At 36.3% G+C, this 25457-nt stretch overlaps 1 protein-coding gene across 12 annotated transcripts in view; it reads right to left on the reverse strand.

Moving 5' to 3' along the window:
• Nucleotides 1-25457, reverse strand: part of PPP1R9A (protein phosphatase 1 regulatory subunit 9A) — a 260419-nt gene that overhangs the window by 49894 nt on the left and 185068 nt on the right. For 11 of the 12 annotated variants that reach the window (XM_012757084.3, XM_076006431.1, XM_012757081.2 and 8 more), the window contains 2 exons: nt 13879-14070; nt 1992-2045 (listed from right to left, as the gene is read on the reverse strand). In XM_012757084.3, the coding sequence (XP_012612538.2) occupies nt 1992-2045; nt 13879-14070 (246 nt within the window). The remainder of the gene's footprint in view (nt 1-1991; nt 2046-13878; nt 14071-25457) is intronic. The other variant, XM_012757086.3, reaches the window with a different exon arrangement.

Raw genomic sequence — 25457 nt, forward strand, 5'->3', positions numbered from 1 at the left:
CTTGAAACAGCTCCTAGGGCATAATAATCATCTGATAAACATTAGCTATTTTTACTTTGCTTTTGATCCTTTTGATAATATTATTATGTTCTTAATTTTAATTGACATGAGCATAGTCTGTAGCTCATATTTTACACGCAGTATAATGAATTTCTTGAGCCTTATAAACCCCAATTCCCATAAAAGTATAAAAGATAGTAGAAGTAAAAATATAAATTGTCCCTTGATTACTTTAATTCCTTCTCATGAAACAGAAAGGCAGGTTTATGTCATTTCTGCTTCCAGGGAATCTTAGGAATAGATACCACACTAGTATAATACCCTCATTTCTACAGAAATTCAAGACTGGTCCTTTAGGTGAAGGCTCAAAAGTCATTCCCGATAATTGGCCTTCAAATTAGTGCTTTATCTACTTCATATGCCTTCTTTAAAATTCAAAAGGATGCAGAGTCATTACAAACTATCAATGTTCAAAATCATACAGCATTCAGCAAATGAAAATGTATATTTATGTAAACATATATACACACACATGCTTTGTGTATATTTTTAACTAAGCACATCTGCAAAACAGATTACAAAGTAAAAAGGTGGCCAAAAACATTTCAAAATTATCAAAATGCATATTAAAAATCATAGTAAAGTAAGCTAACCTGTGCATATTATATGCCAGTGTAATAATGAGAAAATCCAAAATACTAATTTATAGTATTTTCTAAATAAAATGTTCATAGTCTAACACATAAGCTCCATTAAAGCACTTAAAATCGCAGGGAAATCTTTTTCCCCCGACTGTAACCAACAATTAAAAAAAATCTTCTCCCTTTCTATGTCAAGAAACAACAACTATTTAAAACAGGACTAGGTTTTTTCCTGTGTCTTTTATTAAGCAGTGTTTTGCATCAAGTTGTTTATTTACCAACCATTACTAATTTTAAAATTATTATTCAGGGAGCTGGGCTGACACCATGAATGATGTACAGACATATTTTGACTAAAGAGCTACAGAGTGAATTAGCTGAGAATACCATTTAACCAAAATAGCCTTGTTAATTCATCTCCATTTAAAACACATGGAGAAACCAAAACAAGCATTTGATGTGAACAGGAAAACAGATCTTTAGTGGTGGGGAAGTAAATATTGTCTTAATATTAAAAAGACCATAGAAACAATAAAGTATATTGTTTTAAAATTAATTCAAAAGATATCTTTAAATTTTTTAAATTACATACTTGATAAAACTAAACACAATTGCTAGAACTGTGTCTCATACAAGTACTTTATAATTTATCAAAAATGTCCTCTTGAATCTTCTATTTTTTCATAAATAGACTAATAACACATAACTCTTTTATCAAGACCTTTTCTCCCCCACAAATTTAAATAATGTGAAATAAACTTGTCTAAGATTTCCAGTAGTACCTGGCACCTGATACCAATTATGCATGTATAATATTAAGCTCATAAAACTTAATTATTAGAAACAGGATATTATTTCTATAAAAAAATTAATATGCTGTATTAAAACAATACACAGTTCCTGATGAATATGATACAATTGACTGATTAAATCTATATTGTACTCTGGTTTCTCTTCAAATCGTATAAATCTTTCACCTTTTAAATCTATTTATAACGAAGGAGAAATGACATAATAGCTTGTGTTTAAGGAATTAGTGATCAAAATATACTTTGGATGCTTAAATCATTAAAAATATTATTTTTTGAGGAAATCTCAGAGAGAACTGGCTATATATGTGCAAATACAAAAATATGTACATTTAAAATATCATGTTATTTGCACTGAGGGGGGATGTGGGTGTTTGCTTTCATTGGCAGGTTTGTCTATGTATCTGACAGTGAAAATGGATCTTTCACAGTTATATTCTTTCAAATGCACAGGGACAAGTCCTTTAGTCCTGGGGTTGAATTTATCCATAGTATCGGAAGTTTAAAAAGTACAATTCAAACACCATGTATTGGTGCTTACCTTGGTCTTCAGCTTATGAATCTCTGCTTCGGTAACTGCATGTTTGATCTGCAACTGAAAATTGAAAAGAAAGAAAAAATCTAAACTAAGTGAGTGCCTCTATATTTTTAAAGACTTAGCAGCTAGGAGAATACCTATTACATAGTAAACGGCCTAGAAAGTGCTACAATGCAGCAGATTGTAAATTAAAACGCCTAGTGTGTAAAATGACACTGGGTGCAAACTAATTAAACACAGGTTTATGGTCCACACTCCCTGACATCAGATTAGGTTACCAACTTAATTGCTCAGGGACCAAAGAGAAGAAACACCTTTTCTTGCCCTCTTTGAAGCTCTTCCTTTATGATTTAAGTATCAAGGAACTGTTTGCTTGCTGAGTCTGGCCGATTGAACGGCACAAGCAAAGCAATTGAGCTGGTGGCAGTGTGGAGATTTAATTCCAAGTCTGGGAGAAAGGTGGCGCTATGGCTCTGCGAGTCGCAGGCACATTCCGCAGAGCAACTCGGCTGCAAAGGAGAGGGGGAGGATGCAGTTCCACAGCGAAATCTGATTTTTTTTTTTTAACTGTAGGAAAGGTACATATCCAGATGTCTGTCCTCCAAAAGATCTACTCGTATTGAAAACTCAGACCCCCAAAAGCTTCTGCTACAGCTTATTAGCATAACAGTGACCATTTACCTTTGTTTTGCTTCTCCCCTCCCCCCACTTTGCTGTCTTTGTAAGGGAAGAATAATGAATGAATCATTTATTTCTTTGAAGGACCAATAAATACCCTCAAATTTAAGGAAAACAATTTATGAGTTCACAATTTCTTGTCTGAAATCCTTGGGGGTCAGATGTTTTCGGAATTCAGAACTCTTCCAATTTCAGAAAGGTAATAAGATGCATCTTTCATAAATTGCATATTACCCACAGCAGGGTCTGTGGAGGCAAACTCCGTAATCAAACACATGAATATTTTTGCCACCAAACATATGAAAATTCCCACTAAGTGAGGTAAATAGAGACTGTAAATAGCATCTTGTAAGTTTCAGTGAGGTTGTACCACTAAATTAGTTTGCCACAAACTTACAAAAGAGACTGTTTTGGAGCATTTTGGATTTAGGACTGCACATGGGGGACTGTAAACTTTTACTATTGCCATAATCAAGTAAGTCTAAGAGATTTTCCTATCAGAAAGAGGGAGTGAGTCTGTTGACAGAAGGATAGAAATGTAGAGAGAGTTCTCAGACTAGCAATGTGATCCTCAGCTCTCTCTTGGGTTCGCAACCTGTCTTCCCTTGTTTTTTACTCAGCTGGTGGGAGCACGTGGGAAGGATGATAAGGGAAAGGTGGAAGAATCAAGGATAGGTCAATTCAACACCCTTGGATGCCAATGGTGAACAGCCCAGAACCTGTGGGTCCCCAAGTTCCCTGCAAAGTGCTCCCTCCTGCGATGATGCATGTGGTCCCTGCTCTGCACTGCCACAGCCCCGCTACTGCTCTTGGTCCTGAGGGGTGCTCTTGAAGCTGTTTTCAATCTGATTCTGCCCCACTCACATCGCTTATCTTCCTTTCACTCTTTCTGACCTGGTCACGCTGGCTGACTTACTGATGTGGCTACTGCTTCTTTCACCCTCACTGGTTCCTAGGAGCATCTGCAGTCTAATGGTCTTTACAGTGGAGACCATGCTCTATGTGAGAATATTTTTATGAAGCCCAAAACAGCCAGTCCTGGCTCTCTTGGTTTCTGACCACACCACTACTGGTACAACTCTTACTTTCCCACTTTTAGCAGATGTTTAGGGTATTAGTGTGCCTGGTGAGGAATCCAATCAGCAAGCTTTCTCAGTGACTAGACTAGAAAAAGATATGACAGACATAGCAGAGCTGCTCATAAAACCCAGCAACTCCCTTCCTCTTGCTGTTGAGATCTGTCTCACTCCAAGTCCTAATCTGGACAGATCTTTTGGGAGCCTGACACCACCAGGCAATTCAGCTGTGTAGGCTCAAATGTCCAGTTGATACTCCAACTCTGGGCCCTACAGTGAATACACTACTGTGGAATCAGGGATCCTTACACTTCTGGACTCACTTTAGACATGGGAAAACTAAGGCTCAGAGAAGATACTTGACTTGGTCTAGTCCTAATAATGGATCCACCATTAAAACCAGCACTAAAATCTGGATCTTCTGGTTCCAATCAAGTGCCATTTTCCTTAGAAAATAAGGATTAGCTCAACAGGCATTTCTTTTTTGTTTTCATTTTTACTTTTTAGAGGTTGGGTCTTGCTCTGCCACCCAGGCTAGAGTGCAGTGGCCCGATCATAGTTCACTGTAACTTTTAACTCCGGGCTCAAGTGATCCTCCTGCCTCAGCCTCCTGAGTAGCTGGGACTGTAGGCATGTACCACCATGCCCACTTAACTTTTAAAAATTTATTTTTGTAGAGATGAGGGTCTCTCTATGTTGCTCAGGCTGGTCTTGAACTCCTGCCCTCAGGCTTCCCTCTTAGTCTCCTGGATTATAGGCGTGAGCCACTGTGCATTTATTGGAGAGTTGCTATGTTCATGACACTGTGACCATAACCCTTTCTCCCTCTAATAAATGTTACAGCTAACCTCCCCTAGCAATATAAAATAATAAAATTAAAAAGGCAAAGAGTACTTTGATATTAGATGTATTATTTATATATAAATTTATAAATACATGTATATACACATACATGTATAATATATGGCTGCATGCTAGGGCATCCAGCAAATTCACAAGCCTAGATGATTTTGGAGTACTACAATTATTAATGACAGGATCTACTCCTTGTGGTTTCCACCATGTGACAAGTGTGAAGAATAGTTAAGTTAGACTGTGTGAATTTATTTCAGACATACCATGTACTCTATGCAGTGTTAGAAAATTATTTAACTTCTCTTACATTCACTTTTCTCAACTGTAAAATTCAGTTCCTTATAAGTCATAAGCTTCCTTATTGGATGGTTAAATTATATAACCCACGTAAAGCCTTTTGCACAGTGGCTAGCATGGAACAATAAAGTCAGCCAGGACCAAGAATGACCTGAAGAACTCAAATATGATTACCCCAACTCCACCTCACAGTTAAAAGTGCTAAATGCTGTAAAATGTCACACCTGAAATAAAATAAACACCTCTCCTTCTATTTAAAGAGTAGCAAGAAATCAAAAGGGCAGATTTCACACTGAACACTGCACTATGGGCAAGTGCCAGACTTTATTTTATTTTATTAACTCCCAGCAGGGCAACCAAGTAAATAGTGTACAACTTGTTGGGACTTTGGACTTTCTTTGCTCAGATCACTTTGACTTCTGTAAGTTGCTTCTCTGAGCCTCAGTTTCAAATATGAAAAATAAAAGGGCTGAATAGGAAGAACTCCAAAGCCCTTGTACATACTACATATGTGACATTTGTGAAACAAACAACCTGGAGGTACTTATCAAGGTTGTAGAGCTTAGAAATTCTTATCTCAAGCTAGTATTTTCATTCTTATGAATGTATACCCTAGATTAATCCACCAATATTTGGGACAAATCTAGGTAAAACTGTGAAATAGCCCATGTTGATCTATTCCACACTTCCCATCTCACCAAAATGGAAAATAGAGGGAAGCGGAACTCATTAGCAGGTAGGGTAGGTAACAACTGATAAAAGCTTGGAGTGTTACTAAGTACAGCTAAATTCTTGACATATAGGAAAGCAGAATGAATTGTAAAAATTCAGACATTATTCAGAATGGAAAGGTTTTCTTAGTACTTACAAGGCCTAAAATTATAGATATGCAATTATTTTAATTCTAATTACACATTAAGATAATTTCTACAAATCCATCATTATTGACCAAAAAAGCATCAAAAATACACTAAGTGAGCCCTTTCATTTTATATAGTAAGAAACTGTGTCCAGTGAGCTTAAGCTGCAGGACTAATAGGTGTCAAAGCCAAGTTTTAGAAATCCTATCCGATGGTTCCCCTAATACTAAATTTCTTACATTTGTGGGCTCCTTTATCTTTTTTTTATTATCTCTCTTGATCATTGCAAATGACGGGGAGGGAGGCAAGACAGGTGCTGTTAACCTCACTGCTCAGATGAGAAAAGAAGCTCAGGGAAGTCACACAGCTTCTTCAAGTTTCCCCTAGAAGTAGGTGGTGGAGCGGAAACAATCCCAGGTCTGACTCCCTGTTGCTCCATTCATCACGTATCTAACTGAACCACTTGCTTGGGATATATTTCTCATTTAATCTTCACAAAACCCCCGAGGCATATGTCATCACCGTCACCTCTCCGTTGAGAAGTTATTACTCCAATTGGACAGCATGGATTACTTCTGGCAGTCTCTGAGTATTCCGACACGGAATACAAAATGGTGCTCAATTGGCTGCTATCATTATAAATGGAACTTAGAAAGAACATCTCCCTCATTATTCAACCTGCATTAGGTAACAAGACTACGTGCCAAGTACTATGCTAGTCACTGAGGATATATGAACATGACATGGAATCCACCTCCAATATACTTACTTCAGGGAGATTAATAAATATGATTTCATGAGAGAAATTCTCCAGATAACTCTGAGGTAAAAGTCAAAGGGAGCCTGCTCCTAGATTGCTTGATTAGTCTTTTACTTCTATAACCACAGCAGAAGACCATTGGCTTTGATCTGTTTGTCCAACAGAAGACCTTCCCTTCCAGGCACTGGGAGCACGACCGAAGTTAATAGTGCTTTTCAAAGGGTGAAGGAACTTAACAAAAGAAGCATAGTTGGCAAAAGGTCGAGTTTTCTTATTCTAGAGCAGTTCTCTTTTCACATGTTTAAGAGATTTATGTCAAGAATCAATAACCTTTTCAAAGTACAGATCCAAGGGTTTGCAAGAATAGTCAGGCTGATTGACTGCAGGGAGAGGAGGTCAATAGGGCTGGGTAAGAGAAATAGAGCCTGAAATGCCTGTTGGAACCTTTGGGATTCAGAGAATCTAGGTTTGGAGAAAAGGCTTGGGATGAGGGGTCATAAATAAAAAGAAAAGATTAAAGATTGTAGGTCAGTGTCTTCTACCTTATGTATAAGACCAATCACTTTCATCTCTTCTGTCATTTTTAACGTGAATGCCATACATACCCACCACAGGATTTAAGCAAAATAAACACACACATTCCTACAGAGAACATTAGCTCTACCTACCATTTTGCATACTTGCTGTGTATATTTTCTGTTTATTTTTTTTCAAAAAGATGAATCCGGAACAGGTACCCATATCACTGAATCAATATAATCCAAATATAACTGTGCTAGAAATAGAAACATCCTTATACAGAAACGTAAATAGTGAAACTGAAACTTTTGTATTCTATTTATCCTGTGAAAACATGGAAAACGTTTTTCTTTAAAAAGTGAAAAATATCTTTGCAACAAAGATTTTAAGAACTCTAGTTCTAGAAATTTTACAATTGGATAAGAGCAAAATTTTCTGCTCTTACTTCACAAAGGCAGAACCATAACAAAAAAGTCACATAGAACTTTATATGAGCATTGGAGTCTGAATTTTAAAAATTATCTTGTGAGTATTTGACTGATGTCTTTCTTACCCATAACAGTGTAAGTGCCACAAAAGTAGGACCTCATAGCTACTTCTGCTTACATTTTGGTGCTGTTAAAATGAAGCTATGCCATATTTTTTTTTTGAAACTTCTGCTTAAAGTTTTATCTATGGTATCTATCTTTATATTAACAAAAGTGTTTTACTCAGGAACTAAAATTGGCTGACTGAACAACATCATAATCAATCTGAATGGTAACACTAATTGCAGTGGATGTAGCATTTGTAGGATGTGAGGTGAGATTCTCCAACAAGGTCACTCTCTAAGGAGGTACTCACAAACTGGTTATTAATGATGAAGATGCTGGATGTAGTTGACAGACTATAATTATAGCTTCTTTTTAAAAAAAATAACCTGTATACTAATAAGTAAATAGCAATTTATAGCTTCTGTAAATGTTAATGGAAAAATCCAAAAAGATAATTTTATTATCTAATATACTCAAAACTTTTCTAAATTCTTTTTCATAGACCCAGGTAAATAAAACAACACAACTTTTAGACTCCATTTTTCCCCTCAAGAGAAACGTCGAATTGCTTTCACTGGTGCTAACAGCCATGGCTCCTGAGGAAGAGTGGTGGGAGGAGACACTAGCCAGTTAGTGTGAATGGTACCTAGCTAGCAGCTCCTGATGCAGCCTCTCCCTGCTTTCCACTAAGCTGCGGGTAAAATCACATAAAAAAAGAAGAAATCATAACCCAAAATGAACACCACAACTAAAAGCTACTGTTCCTAGAATATAAAAGAGTCATAAAGTTGAATTATAAAAAATCCATCCAAGATTCACTACAACGATAGGGAGACCTTTTGTGCCACCCTCACTGGTTACCCAATGAGAAAAATGGACAACCTCTACCATGCTGTCCAGGAACAGGACCTCAAGCCAGGTTCTCCAACTTCCTCAGTATTCCATTTTCATTCAGAAAGCAACTAGAGAAAGCATGCAGGAAGGTGGCTGATGCATTGCATGGCACATTGCATACCTTCAGCTGTAGACCCCAAAGTAAAATAATATAGACAGGGGTGGTCTTAGTAAGTTCCTTGGTAGCAATGAATACTGGAAATTACCCTTTTTCTTTCTTTTTTTTAACTTACAGAACTGAGTGGAAAGATTTTGAAATATCTCTCCTTAGTACAGAGAACTGCCCTAGATGATAAACTGCTAAAAAATAGCAATTTGGGTGGGAACTTGGCACATGAAAATTTCCTCTTGATGTGGGCCTAAAAATGGGATTCCATAATCAAAATGTGAATAATTATCATCTAACACCAAACCCCAAAATGTTTTCAATTCATTTCAAGATAAATAAAGAAAAAACAGGCTACGTTGGGTCTATTAACAAATATCACAGTTCAAGGCAAAGAGAATATCAACTTGAAGACACAAATAAATAAACTTGTGAAAATGATATATCCCCTAAGTAAAAAGATGTTTTCACGTAACTCTCTGGAATATCAGGATGAAGAGAAAGTAAAGAACAATGAGTAAAGGTTAGAGAGTAAGAAATTTCAACTTTTAATAAGAGAATCAAGTCATGTTAGCAGTGCTAAAAAGCATAAATGAACTTGAAGTTAAATACATGTTAATGCTACAGAAAAGAAAACCATTGACATGACAGGACAAATACGAGAAACAACCTGCAGAAGAAGAAAAAATAGACAAAGAAAATAAAATCATAAAAAAGGCAATAAATATGGATAACAGTGTTTCTAGAAAATAGAAAAAAACTGATGAAAATATTAAGGGACTAAAATGAAAACAAAACAAAAACAAACATAGAACAAAGAAAGCAAAATAGAAAGAAAAAATCAATGAAAAGAGGCCTGCTCAAGAAATTGTGATAAAAAATTTAAAGCACAAGGCTAAAAAAATAAAACCATCCAAATGCCAGGCTGATGTTAGACTTTTCCTTTAAAATACACTTAAAACAATGAAGCTTGCCCTACTATTTTTTTCAGAAAGAAGGCTGTGAATCAAAATATTAAACCCAGTTCATGATTATCTTTGTCATAATTAGAATGTCATTCTCAGTATGGGAAGCTCATGACAACTATATCTCCACAAATACTTAATAAATAAAGACATACTCTGAGAAATGAGGAAAAATTCAGCACTTTAAGAATTAAGAAATTATGCTGTAAAAAGAATAACAGTGGATATTGATTAACCTGAAAGTATAACTATGTGTTGTAAAAATCATTATAAAGCTAACTGAAAATGTAAGTTTTAAAACAAATGCAACAATTAAATTTTAATACCAATCTCTCTTAGTACCCAAGATTCTATGAAAAAATCCTATATGGAGCATTCAATATGATATTAATTTATTTTTAATTTTTAAATTATAGAAATAGAGAATACTTTTTAAAAACTTGATAGTAAAAACCAATAAACATAAAATAAACATAAAGCATAAGGCAAGATGAGAGCAATTAGACCTTGAATAATTATAGCAATAAATTTAAATTGGCCAAATTTTCTTAGTAAAAGATAGACTCCAAGATTGTATTTTTAAAAGTTACAATAAACTTACACCCAAACATAAAATATATAGGCTTTGCGCATACATGAAGAATATTAAAACAAAAACTGTTTATGAATCAAACTACAAAAAAGTCTCAAAAAGTCTAAACCATAGTTATTATATGCTATTTATTTTCTGATCAGAGTGTAATAAAGTTAAAATCCAATAAGCAAAGAGTATAGCAAAATAAAGTTCTATGTATGGAAGTTAAGAAATACACTAATATACAAGTCTTGTGTTAAAAAGGAAATTGCAAGAGAAATTACATATAAAATGGCATTCTACATATAAACAATTATGCTATGTAACTAAAGCAATATTCAGAAATATTATTAGACTTAGAATGTACGCATTATTAAAAACGAATGTACTAAGTGTAATTGATCAACATCAAAAAGGAAGAAAGGAGGAAAAATAAAGATACTGCTATTTATTAATTTAAGAAGAAATAATTAGCAACTTAAAAGCTAGATAATATTATGGAAAAAACAACAGGAAAAAGTAAAAATATTCAAATAAAGAAAAGAGAATATAAAAGTGGTAACTAATTATAGATATAAGATATTTAACTACTTTAAAAATTATTTTATAAAGATCAAAGTTAATAAATATAAAAGCCTATATGAAATACATAAATTTCTTTAAAAATGCAAAATACCAAAATTGGCCCCCAAAACTGAAGACTTGATAGAGTAACAGCTATTATAAAAGGTATTTAAAACCATCCTGAACAATTGCACAGATGGCTTATAGCTGAGTAATAATAAACTTTAAAGACCAGAAATTTCTATCTTATACAAATAATTAAGTCTCTCTGATAAAAGTCATTTCTGAAAATAGAAAAACAGGGAAAACTTACTAATTATATTGAAGCTAATATAATATGTGACAGCTATTGATTAAGCTACTCTAGTCAGATTTGTAACATATATGTAACTAATAGAAAATGCTATAAAATTTTAGAGTAGATCAGAAAAAAGATTTGAATTAAACAGATATATTCCATGAACTTGGATTAAAAGACTCAATGTGATAAAAATGCCAGTTCTCTGAAGATTTACTAGTTTAATGTAATTACAATAAAACTGCAAAGAGTATTTCTCAAGGGAATTAATAAAGTGATTCAAATATTTTGTTGAATAAGTTGAAAAGTAAAGGAATTGTTGAAGAGTCAGATGATTTGTTTTATCAATGTTAGCGTATATTCTAACAGTATTGTACTGCAAAAAAATGAGAAAATGGAACAAAATATGTAGGCCAAAAGCAGTCTAGAGTGTAAAGGCACAAATTCTATAGATAATAATGTTGGCCTTCTAACCAGAGGGAAATGGGTAAATGAGCATTTAATAAAAATGCTAGCCAACCTGTCAACTATTTGGGAAAATTAAACTTTGGACCTGTCTTAGATTATATCACAAATTCTAGTGCATGCTTGATACCATTCCCATTCACTAAATGTCTAACCACTAACTATATGCCAAGAACTATGCAAAGACTGAGGATACAACAATGACCAAAAACATAGGAGCTTAGAGTCTAGTAGGAAGATATATAACAGGCCCAAAGCAGGACTGATTGAGATCATGTTAGTCTAATGTGTTTTGCCCAAGTATTGCAACACATATTTTTGCTTAAAATAAAGGAACTAAAAGAAACTTGTAATAGGAGACTTCATAAAGACTCCAATACATCATGACCCTCTACAATCACTTCAGGTTTTGTGCATAACCCTGCGAAAAATACCTAGTGCTATATGGTACTTAGACATGTATATTAATAGCATATGGAAATTTGAGACTGTGATAATGACAGTGTACAAGACACAAATGTTATCAAAGAGTGCCACACAGTTGATACTCAGTGGCAATCTCCTGAAGGAATCAATATATTAAATATAAAACAAAAGAGGATAAAAGAATTACAAGTAGAATGATGTGATATTTGCCTACTCTTGAGGTACAAACTTCCAATTTTTAAAAACCAAAATTAAAACAAAGGTAACAATTTGTTTACTCAAGCTAAAAATCAGCCATGTCACATAGAATGGGTCTAGACCATGCAGCTGTCTACACTAGAATCAGCCAATTTTTCAGTGAAGGGCCAGAGAGAATATAATTTAGAATTTGCAGGCCATACAGTCTCTGTTTCAACTATCTTTACTGTTGTAGCATGAAATCAGCTATAATCAATCAATAAAGAGATGGCAACGGTTGTGTTTGAATAAAACTTTACAAGAAGTAGGCTAGAGATTGGGACAACGTGTCATAGTTTGCCAACTCCTGGTCTAGATCACGTTGTTGTCCACATAATGGTTCACACTTAAAACAGTATTTATGGCTTTGAGTACCTGGCTCAATTCAGAAAATGAAGGATATAGCCTTCCATATATTATTTCTGCTTTTCAGGCTCTTTAGCTTCCATAAAAGAATGTACACACTTCTCCCAGCTCCGTTATTTCCCAAAGACTAGGGGCCATACTCACCTGGCAATATGAAAGAGCTCTATTATTATTATAGGCTTTTGCCAGAGTATTCTACCTGATCTCACTGGCTCCAATATTTGTTAAAGTTGGGTTGAGAGTTAAAACATTCAGGGGCGAGTTCTTAAAGAACAAGTTGTCTATCCACTGTCCTAGAGAACCTACATTCTTCAACCAAATCAGAGCTGCAGAGAAATGGGTACCCAGAGTATATTAATACCTCTTCCTCCCACTCAGCCACTTCCTGCAGGACTTTTCTTTTTCTTCCTTACTCTTTGGTAGGAAGATATCAGTTAATTTACAAAGTCTAGAAGAAATAGGGAGGTTGTAAATAATGACAATATTTGTCTTCCACACTGGAGGATACTCTCCCAAAACAATGAAGAGTAAACTGCTTGGAGATGTATTCATCACTGTTTCTGTTTTACATGTTGGGGTTCTGAGTGGCAAATGTGGAAGAAGAGTTTATGTGGTTATCTACATCCGCCCCCTCAGGATCTACTCTTGGCCCTTCTGTGGCAGCACCTGACCTCAGGGGGCTGACCTCCTGAGATGCTGAGACCGCCTCCCCCAGGCTCCTTTGCCTGGGTTTGGCTGGAAGAAACATTAGCAGAAGGAAAGCAGGGTTGGAGTGTTTATCGCCCTTGCCCCCGGGATGCAGTTTTTAGCAGTGGCTGCACCTTATTAACGCTGCAGATATTGAACAGCCCTCCTTCAGGATGGGAATCTCTCTCTCTCTCTCTCTTTACATATTAAGCCAAAAGATGGTAACAGCTTCCTGCTGTTGCCAATCCCTGTGCACTTCACCACCCCTCGTTATTTCTATTAACTCTGTTCAAAGTCCGTACATTATACTCTCTTCAATTACACCCTTTGGGTAAGCCATCTGATGCTTATTAAGAACCTATTTCAGGAAAAGAAAGAAAAAGAGCCTTTTTAGAAAATCACTGCCTTAGAGGAAAGCTTATCATCAGGTACCAAAAATTCTGTAAAATTGAAAAAATACAACTGGAACTTATCACAGAACTGCACATTTAAGTTATAGCTTAAAATTAGATATGTTGTAAACTGCCACTCTAACAAATAAGCATTTAAATCAATGATTGTGCAATGAGGTCTACTTAAACTCTACCTTGCAATTCAATGAGACTCAAGACAATTTGTTATTAAAAAGCTGTCATTTGAAAATTGATTATTCTTATTATTCAAACAAAAATATATAGGTAAAACTGAAACGGACAAGCACAGAGAAATATTTTGCAGATCAGCAGCATACCTCCTTGAACTTGTGACTGAGCCTGAGTGTGTCCAGCTCAGATGGGGAAACCATTTCCTCATGCTCAGGCAGCTCAAAGACTTCAATGGCCATGTCTCTGGCAGGAAGAGCAGCAGCAGCGGCTCCTTCCTCCTCCTCCTGCTCCTCCTGCTCCACCACCTCCTCCTCTTCCTCTGTGGCATATTCTCCAGTCTGAAAGGAAGGGGATTTCAGAAATCCAGCTGTCCTTACCAGAGGTGGAGGTGGGTTATTTGAAAATATGTTATAAAAGAGAAATAAAACTTGTCGCCAAATGGCAAAAGTGTAAGTAGACTTTAAAGTCAAGCATGCCTCATGCAGCCAACATTATAAACAAATGTTAGTTCAAAGATCCAAAGTGACAAATCTATGCAATATATAAGTGCGTTTCTAAAAACCTAACAGTCAGTAGCATCTTTAGTATAGCAATAAGAGTGTTTCTTTTTTCAATCTATCAGATGGTTTTACTAAATAAAATTATGTTGCTAAGGGAAATAAGTAATTTCTTTAAATTCCCACCTCCTGTGTGAATAAGCCACCTACCACTGGGAGCAAGAAAGAGGGAAGGGGAGTCCAAAGATTCATAGAGTTGGAGGGGCCCTTAATTAAGTCTTGAAAAGGTTTATCAGATTAATTCTCCTAAGCTTCAGAGTTCAATCAGTTCTGTTTTGTTTGCTTGTTAATTATTGTGGTGGTTAACTAGTGAGCTAAACGGTAAACCAAAGGTTTCTAACTCACAGCCTGCACATGTGTATTGTTTTGCCTGTCTAATACTTCTACAAATCTGCGTATTTTGCCAATCTGAAAAACAAAAAGATTTCACATAAAGTTCTTTCTTGAGAAAGCCAAAGATCTGTCAATATAGATACACTGTGACATGATAAAAATTGGCCAGAGTTAGTAATGGTTGCTTCGTGGAGATGGTCATACACTTTATAATACACCATAACTCCCCTAACTTCATATTGTTCTACACTGTTAGCCTCACTCCTTTATAACACCCACAGGCCCCTGTAGGTATTTGAGTTCATGACCCCTGAAATAATGTTCCTCTTTGCTACTAACTTCCTTAATATTATTAGAAAGTATCTCCTCTCCTGGCAGCATCAGGCTATGAGACTATAATTCAAAATCATTGTTTGAAATCTATGCCTTATAATTTAAAAATAAATCACTGATTCACAGGGTTAAAAAGACAAAGTTCATTTAATTCATCCCAGATCTTTCAGGTAGTACTTTATTTAACACATAAAACATAGGTAGGAATTCATATAGCTTTTAAAAAACTTTCATAAACAGTTTACTGAATGATCTATTCCTTTGATTAAATAGGCTCAGCATCTGACTGCTGTTTTTTCTTTTGGTTCTGTACTATATTCTTCTCGCTAAAATTGAAACCCTTTATTATTTTAGTTTTTTTTTTTTTACTATGTTTGTACATGAAGGAAATCTAGTCATTAACCCTAATGTAATAATTCCCAATGTCTGGAAAACCATTGTTAAATTGACTTCAGACTTGCCTCAACAGGTCTGAAATGCATTGTCTGTAACTGTCTTTGTGGTTGTACTCTGACTTTTTCAAGTTCTTCACATTTCTTTAAGTTGTAGAGCCTGGAAGTAGACATAACTTCTAACAGGAAATCTGAAGGCCATTGGCCATGATGAACAAACACACTGCCTCAGTGTCCTTCAGACTCTGCTTCCCACACAGAGCTTATTATCATGAAGACCTTGACTTTGGTCACATTCGTGTATAGAAGCAAGCTCAGAATATTACATGCAGAGCAATGATTTTCCAAACTAGTTACAGATTAGCTAGAGTCCCCCCCCCCCTCACGCTCTCCCCACCAATAAAATCAGAGAGGCTCTGGCTGAAAGGAAAAGAGGTTGGTGGCCTCCTTCTTGATCCTATATATCTCCTCAGTACCTGAAACTCTGGGACTCTTTAGAAATCAGTCTGAAAATGTCTCAACTCTAAGTACCACTCCAAATGTCTTTGGCACTGACAGGGGAAAGGTATTAATAGCTGAAGAATGGCTGCTAGTTGGTTCAGATTGCTTTTGTATATTAGTATAATGAGGTCTTAAAATCGTAAAAGGACTCTAATTCTAGGTTTGATATGATTTTTGCAGTATTCTGTAAATTAATCCATCTATTTATGTATACTTTTAGAATCAATGGGTACTTTGTAAATCCCAATGATGTTAATTAACATGAATAGAGCGAGGCTGGTAAATAATCTCAACTTGTTGAAAGTTTTCATGTAGAAGTATAAAACTGTGCACTTGTTTTCAACCTATAATTACAAAGCCAAGCCTTAATTATGAATGCTTAAACCAGGTATATAAAATTCAGTTCTATATAATCAATTTGAATAGCATTGAATGACTCAAGAAATCTTAAGCTAAATTTAAACTCTGACTAAACCACAATAATGTGGCACATGTTAAATATGAGTTGAAATGAACAATTTGATTTCCCTTTGCCAGCTTGAAAATAAATACTTGTTCATTATATGTGAGAGAACATAAATGTGTGCCTAAGGATGAGGCCTGACATATAACAGGATCTCAACAAATATTTCAAAGAGAATAAATCCAAAAATGCCAATTGTATTTACTTGGTAATATCCAGAACTTCCTACGGAGGTTTTCAATAATATCAAGAAAATGAACTACAGTCACTGGTTAAGAAGGCAGTATTCTGTTATACATATTTTTAACAACCTTATGGTGAATAACAGGATTAGAGAATATATAACATATGTAATTTTACCTCTAAGTATAGTTCTGGCTCTGTCATCCATATACACTTCAATTATCAAAATTATCTTCATAAATGTAAATTATTAAGAATTCTCCTTCTTGATTCTTTTGTTGAGTTAGCTAGTCTCCTCTCCTTTACAATACCCAAATTGCCTGCAATCCTGCTAAAATTCTTATCATTCATCTTTCCAATGTTTTCTCTTCAATTAGCCTTAGAGGCATCCAAAGGACAAATATATCTTTTACTGTCTTGCTTCTACTTATTATTTAGTTTACGCTATGGATAGGGTGTTGAAAAACTATGTTGTCATTCTCTTTTGATGATCATCTGCCATTCCCACCATGAATAGGCTTTAGGATGCATTTATTATAGAATCTCATAAACATCTGGAAATAAAAAAGTTATACTTAGTAGACTAAGAATAATAGCTTCTTCTGGTTCTTTCATTTTTACTGGAAATGGAAATTATTTTTATGGTTACACTGTAAGTAAAATAAATGAGATGGAATTTGTTAGTATAATAGAATGCTGTAAACCTCAAAACTAGATGGGATTGATCTGCCATTTACAAAGGAAAATGGACAATGTTATACTCCCACCCCCCCCAAATTTGCTACAATAAAGTATTTCCATTGGAATCCAACTCTTCTTCTGTTTCTGGCCAAATTTAAAATATTTCAGGTATCAAGAGACTCTTGAAATTCTTTGTCCCAACTCACAAATGCACTTCAAATGTGGAAGGAACAGTGCTTAGGGTAAAATATGACAGAAATAGTAAATGTTCCTTTTCGTGTCCTTGTCTACTTTCTTGTACTTTTTAATAGCCCCATAAAAGGGGGGCGGTGAAGTGAAGAACCATCCCTTTGCAACTTACTGTGTGCCTATCATTGCACATTCCTCAAGAACTATGTAATTTGGGCGTACTGTACTATCTTAATTTTGAGGAAACTGAGACTTGAGACTTTACTTAAGGTACGACAATTAGTTAAGTTATTGAAGCTACATTTAACATATTTCAAAGCCCATGCTCTTTCTTCTATGATATGCTGCTTTCAGTCTATAGTAACTAAAGCTTTGCAGAAAAAAAAAATCAGGAATACATTTCTTTCATATTTCCACAACCCCAAACCCTGGTGCAAAATCTATTGTGTTGAGTTGCACCTTCTATAACTTTGAACATTATCATTCAATTCACTTTTTGAGCACCTTGAGCAAGTGCACAGAAGTCCCCTTTGAAAAGATGGGGAACAGTAGTTGGTGGTTTAATTGTAATATAGAGAGGAATCATTGAAAAATAAACTAATACATATACACACACATCATTTTATGGTAACTTAAATCATAGAAGTATTAATTTATTTGCCTAACTTTTAATTGCATGGCTAACTCTTCTTGTTGACTTATGAGTCTGTTTACTGATGTTTCATGTACTCTTATATAAACCACAACCATAGCATTAGTCTATAAAATGATTGCAGTGTCTTTACAATGGATTTAAAAAAAAAAAATCCTTGCAAGGCAAAATGGGCACAAAATTCCCCTAGCTTTTTATGGTCTCCTCCTATCTTTTACCTTCTCACACCTAATTTTCTCGAGCTAGCAGTCTTTATTACATCTTCCCAAAGCATTGCATCTAGTAACTTCCTTTACACACATATTACATCAGAGCACTTAACATTTTATTAAATAACATAATTACAATAACGAGCACAGCCAAGAGGTTTTGCCTCTTGGTAAGCACACAACTTTTGACTAGTGGGAGTAGAAGTATGTGGACATGCTAGAGTCCGGAACACTCGTGAGAGTTGTAGATCTCAGTCTAGGTTTTACAGGAGCAGAGAGTATCTATTATTGAGAAACTTAGCTTCAATTTCTTCATCTATAAAGTGAAACACAAATCGTTCCTTAGCATAACAAGGTTGTCAATGAGATTGAGTTAAAATGCTACTTGTGTATTAAACACAAGGTCTGGAACATGGTGTGTGCTCACAATAAGTAACTGCTGTTGTTACTACTGCTGGTACAAATACTGCCGTAGTAATGTGGTAAAGCCTCTCTAATCTGTATCTTATATCCAAGCCCAAGGAAACTTCCACACCTCTGCTCTCCCTGCTTACTGGCCTCCACCCACCCCAGTGATCCAAGATGAATATCCATCTACATTAGAACATCTTGTGATGCTGCTACCCTTAAGACTTTCCTAATCTACTCCTTTATGCTCCTACTATATGCATTACATCACTCATAACACTTCGATGTTTTTATATCTGCCTTCTCCCATCAACTTCTTTCATCTGAAAGTTCCTGGAGAGTGCCAGGTACAATTTATCCCTGCAATCCCAGCATGGCTAATACATTGATTGGCATATAGTGGGCACTAAACAAATATTTGCTGAATAAATTCGGACAGTTGTAGCCACATCTGCACAGCACGGCAGAGCTCGATTTTCCTGTTAATCTCAGCTTTCCGGTATGAAATATAGTGAAGCGCAGCTGCAGCTGGGGCCTAAATGACCCTTTGGGGATTTTCTCTTGTTGTTAGGTTCAACCAACAGCAGTAATTTTTGCTGTAGCAATGTTTGCTCTGGTAAATTCAGGGAAACTAAGTGGTACTAATCATAAAAATAGCCTTAATTATGCAGTTTTTGTTGGAATTTGTTTACTGCATTTGAATTTGGTTCTATGTATTTTCAGACTCAGTTCTGTAAGAGAATAGAAGAGAGCTCTTTCTTCTCTGGAAGAAAAAGACCTCAAACTAACACTTCACTGTTTAAAATTCCTAAATCTGCACCAGCCATCCAGATGGCTTTTGGCAAAAGCATCCCCTTTTCTGCAAAGGCATCTCTCTTTCCATTTTCTGTCAGTGACTTGTGTGTGTCCTAGTTTTGTAATGACAGTCCATTTAGTCTCTCTGAATGTCATATGCTCATCTACTGAATGGGAATAACAGCACCTTTTTCATGAGGCTGTTGCAGGAATTTATAGGAGTGACATCTTCAAAGAGTTAATCATAGTGCCTAGAATATGCTAAATGACTACATGACTTGGTGACTATGATTACCTTCAACATTTTTTGTCTCTTCAAAACAACACCATACAGTAATGCAACAAAAAAGCATGGGCTTTGGGGTTGGAGAAACCAGGACCCCAAAAGAGAAAAAACTTAATGTTACAGTTGCATCATAGTGGGCAAGTCATTTAGCTTTTACTTTTTGTGGTCTCCTCTTCTATAAAATGGTGTAAAAGATACCAATCTCATATTGAGAAAATTCAAACAAAATATGTAAAATATCCAATATGATGCCTGGCCCATGATATATATTCATTTTTCTTCCCATTCATCAAGTCACTCAAAATTTTTTGTCAATCTTTTGTTCTCAGAATGTTTCTTATTTTTTTTACTCTATTCTGATTGTCCCGTCACCAAGTCAAGAAACATCTAAAATCCATGGGTAGATTACTGATATATGTTCCCTGCCTTCAGGCTCTCAGCTCCTTAGGTCATTGGTAATACTGCTGACAAATTATTCTTCCTAAAATTCTGACCAGATAACATTTGCCAATAAAATCTTTTCCAACAACTCAAACTCATCTTTTCCTTCTTAAAATTTTCTAGCAATTGTGGTAGATCATAAATTAGCATTTGACTTTACATTAGTTCAAAGTCTTCTTTGGTGTTTTCCCTCTTCCTTTTAGAAAGTATGCCACAAATCAGGGACTCTATTTCTTGCTATGGTGGGCCCACTCTAAAATGACCTCCAATGTTCCCTGCTTCCTGGGTATTACCTTCCCCTTGAATGTGGGCTGGACTTAGTGATTAACTTCTAACCACCAGGTATAACAAAAGTAATGAAATTTCACTTCTGAGATTAGTTTACAAAAACACTGTGACTTGTTTTTCTTTTGTCCTCTTGCTGTCTCTCCGAGCCCTCGCTATTGGGAAGCAGGCTGTCATGTTATGAGTATGGAGAGGCCCACATCACAAGGAACTGGTGTTTCTGGCCAACAGCCAGCTAGGACCTTGAGGCCTGCCAGTAGTCACATGAGGGAGCTTGGAAGTGGACCTTCTGAGCCCTGCCAACAGCTGTGAGTAAGCTTGGAAGCAGATCCTCTCCCAGTTGAGCATTTAGATGACCACAGCTCTCACTGACACCTTATTTGCAGCCTTGGGAGAGATCTTGAGTCAGAGACATCAGGTAAATTGACCAAAGATATTCTAACATACAAATATTTCTTGTTTTAAGTTGCTAAAATTTGGCAGTAATTTGTTATACAGCAGAAGAAGGGAGAGGTTGCCAAAACAAATACAGAAATAACAAGGAAGTGACTTTGGAAACAGGCAGTGAGTAAAGGCTAGAAGCATTCTGAAGAATGTATTAGAGCAAGTCTAAATTGCCTTGCACTGATTGTTAGCAGAAATTTGGAAGTGGGAGTCCTTGTTACATGGTGACAGAAAGCTTAGCAACATTATCACCTTCTCTAATGAGAAGTAGGAAATGTTCCTTGTGAACTGGGCGACCTAGCTAAATAGATTTTCCAATGAAGTGGTGAAGGTGCTGCCTCATTTCTTCTCACTGCTTATAGTAAAATGTGAAAGAAGAGAAATAAATGGAGAGTACTGTTAAACAGAAAGGAACCACCAAGACTTGATGGTTTTTGAAAGTCTTAAAATTAAGTCTAAAATTAAGAAATGGCTTCTAAACAAAGTTCAAATCTAGGGTACTACCAGGAGAACATGGCCTACAAATGAAGCATAGAGTGTAACCATAAAATCTTGTTAAGAATTCTGAGCTTAGAGGAAACCAAAATTTTTTATAGTGGGTGGTAAGTGAGTCTGTCACTGCCCTAAAGGGAGATGCTATCTATTCTCCAACGCTGTTCACTATACAAATATCATTGAAAAGTCAATCTGAAACCAAGGCCATAGGTGCTGCTGATCACAAGACATGCAGAGAAGTAGGAAACCCATGGAGGAGTTGTCTCACAATATCCACCATCATTTCTCCACTGCCTTGCTTGTGGTGAATTTTCCCAAGGCCATAACACTCCCCTGGCCACACTGATCAATGTGGCTAGGAGTGGCTAGGACTAGATTCATTCCATCTACCTCATAGCATATAACTAAGACTACTATCAACAGGACTCCAAGCAGCAAAATGAATCCAACTTACAGTGTTAAAATAAACTATATTTCCAAGGCTCCCAGATGCACTGGTTAAACAAATCCCATACACCATCACGATATAGCTTAGAAACTAAGTGGCTTTCTCCTTAAGCTTCTGTATTGACCTTTCCACTTGGCCTAAGGTACAGCAGGATGTATCAGTAATTGCATAGACTTGGCCTTGGCACACAAGCAGGAAATCTAGGGTTTAGAACAATTCTATCATCCGGAACAAACTTGGATAGAGAGTTGAGGCTGACCTAAATGCCTTCCAGGACTGAGGTGGTGACGTTGAACATACCACCTAACATCAGAAATAAATTTTGTACCATATACCTAATTAAATTACTTCAATCATAAGGATAATTGCTTGTAGGATTCATATAAATAATAAGTCATCTGAAGACTACATGATCTAATGGTGGGCTTTCTTTAAATACATAAAAATCTCTTTTTAAAAAAAGATTGTGTCTTTAAAATATTCTTAATGAAAAGATCTTCCTTTAAATACATTTAAATACTTAAGGTACAGTTACCTAAGTAGCTCATGGAATTTGATCAGTTGCCAGAATTTGTTTTCATAGTTTGTCATCCCAAACTTTAATATATCAATCCATAATCTTCCAAGTGACAGACCAAACAGGTCATTAGCAATTGTCCAAGGGTCAGTAAAATAACAAGGTTCATCAAGGGGAGTATTGGCCAGAGGTGTAAGTATGGCCTTGAGTTTTGCCTATTGAGCAAAGTGACCATGTCCATATACAGACCACTAGTCTGTATAACTAGTGCTGAGGCTGCAGAGCCTAGTAGACAGCATTGGACAACTTAGCTGAACCATCAATGAACCAATCCCAGGCACTTAAGGGAACCCTGTGGATTGAAGGTACACTGAGCCAGAGTCCCTGCTTCAGAAGATAGAGTAGCAGACAAATATTCCCCTAAAGAAAAAGTTACCACTTGTGAATGTAAATCTAAGGTACTGTTAGGCCTGGCTCACGGCTTTATTTAATCTGTCATTTCCATTTGGCAGTGTTCACTGAGCCCTTCCAATGTTGTTGGTCATGAGTTCAAGTTGACCCATTTCAAACTGAGAATCACAAGGCCTCCATGGGCCAGACATTCAGTTTCAGTAAGAGCTTAGTAACAGATTAATAGCTGCTTTTTAAAAAGAGATATGTCCAGTGGCTGATCAGGCATACAGTATTGCTATGTTGGGAAATAATGGCTTGAGTATTCTGGCAGCTTCTAAGTATCTAAATAAACTGTAAGTTCCCTTTCTCCTCCTGAGATTCTATGCCATTTCTACTGGCCCACCTAAGAGAAAATAGGGAGAGTGGTCTACATGTTCTAATTACCACTCTATGTGTGACAATCTCTGAATGGGAGAACTGCCATTGACACTAATGGAACAAAGAAGTCAAGGCATGTAACACACCGATTTCATTACACATTTAGCAGTGGAAGCCACAACACTGTTACACTGTATCTGCCCAAAGGGTTCCATCCACAAGGTTATTTTAGCTTCCCTTCCCACTGTGAATCCTGTAACATCAGTTGAATTTGAGCATCTATCTCACCATGGGGCCAGGTGAGGTGGTGAATTGTGAGCCAGTATCCACAGTGCCATAAAATTTAAGGGCCTCTCTTCCCCCAAAGTTTCCCGGTATACTCTAGGGATTCATATAGCATTTGTTCTCCCTGGAGGGCAAAGAGATTTCAGCCCCATCCTTAGCCATCTTCTCAAAGCTGCTGAGGTCAGGGTAGGGGGAGGAGGCACCAAGAGACACGGAGGTAGACAGCAGCTCTGTGCTTGTCACACAGCAATTTAGTTTTGAGCAATGTAGCTGATACTCGTGTTTTAATCTAACTTCCAATGTTTACAGTCCACCTAAAACATTATATAGGGTGGATAACAATGACTGACACCATTTGGTTAGCTTTGGGGAATCTTTGACTCAGCAATTACAACCCTGACTTCCACAGTAGGAACTCTTATGGAGTTCACCCTAACCTGCGGCATTTGCTGCTCTGTTATCATGATAACATGTCTTTAAATCTGTTTTTTTTTTAATTTTGTTATTGATACATAATATTTGTACATATTCATGGGGGAAACATGGTTTTAACATAAAGGATAGGAGAATGTTCCAAGATGATAAGGCTAACCACAAGAATTTATCTGATGTACTTGGGACTGTTTTGGGACAGCTTCTTATTCTCCGTGAATTACCATCAACAACATTAAAGCTCAGTCCAAGACAGGTAGGGCCCAAATCCTCTTCTAGGTTGTCCCACAGGAGTTGGTCTTTCTCTATTCCCTGACAGGGCCACTATTCCCTTATAGCAGCCAGGAGCCACTGCAAAGAACATTGCGAGAACTTTCATTGTCAGAACGAATCGAAAGTTGGCCTGACAGATATGAGAGACTGCAAGAGGGATTGAGTAAAAAAGCAGCCCAACTGTTGCTATTCTTCCTTAACTAGCATCACACACACAGCCTCATCCTCTCCTCAGTGAACCAGCCAAAGTTCTAAAGGATTTACGAGGCTTCTGATTACAGTGACTGACACTCCTTCCTTTCATGTTCAGTGCAGGTGTGGGCACAGAGCTGTCCTCTAACCCAGGATGTCTTCATACTAGTTTAAACAGACTATGGTTGTCCCACCTTATCCATGAGAGATGCATTCCAACACCCCCAAGTGGATGCCCGAAACCATGGCTAGTACTGAACTGGATATGCACTATTTTTTTCCTATACATACTTCCCTACAATGAAGTTTAATTTATAAATTAAGCATAGTAAGATATTAACAATAATAAAATAGAACAATTACAACATACTGTAAGAAGTCACGTGAACATGACTTGCACTCTCTCTCTCAAGATACCTTATTGCCCTGTTCTGTGGGTAACTGAAACCCCAGACAGTGAAACCACATATAAGGGGGTACTACTGTACTATCATTTTGTACTGGTTCCTAAAGAGTAATGAGAAGAAGGCCAGATGACTTTGACACATGTAGACTATCAGGAGAGGAGCCCAGAGATTAGGTAACCTGAATCTTTTATGACAGGCAGTAAGTACTACTGCCCTTTGCTAGAAAGGAAAAAACTGTATTTTCTAAGGCTGTTCACTACACAAACATTTAGGCAGTCTAGGACAAAGGACAGTTAGTGCCTCAGAAATGTGAGAGATTTGTAGAGAATTCTCAATAATTATTTAATGGAAAAAAAATGTCTAGAAACTCAGCTGATTTTAGAAGATCTAAACACTATTATTCAATTTACCTTTTCAGAGACTTTCTGGTCATTATTGCTTTCTATATATTCCGTTCTGGAGGTAATCTAGTCTTTTTATTTCTTGAACACCGTATATATTACCCCATCTACTTGTGCTATAGAAAACAAACAAAAACAATAAAAAAAAAAAAGTCCTTGCAAATAAAAATTGAAAGCCAGGAACTTCCAAATTCGTGGTTTTATATGCCCTTAATTGTGATGATTCTCTTACACTATGGTTATTGGACCTTTTGACAGGTTGCCTTGAAAAGGATTTAAATTTTTTATTGTATATTTTTATTATTTCCACAGCAAAATAGCAAGCTTCCTGCAAGTATAAGATATATTTTTC

The sequence above is a fragment of the Microcebus murinus genome, chromosome 9, assembly GCF_040939455.1.
Source record: "Microcebus murinus isolate Inina chromosome 9, M.murinus_Inina_mat1.0, whole genome shotgun sequence".
Classification (NCBI taxonomy): domain Eukaryota; kingdom Metazoa; phylum Chordata; class Mammalia; order Primates; family Cheirogaleidae; genus Microcebus; species Microcebus murinus.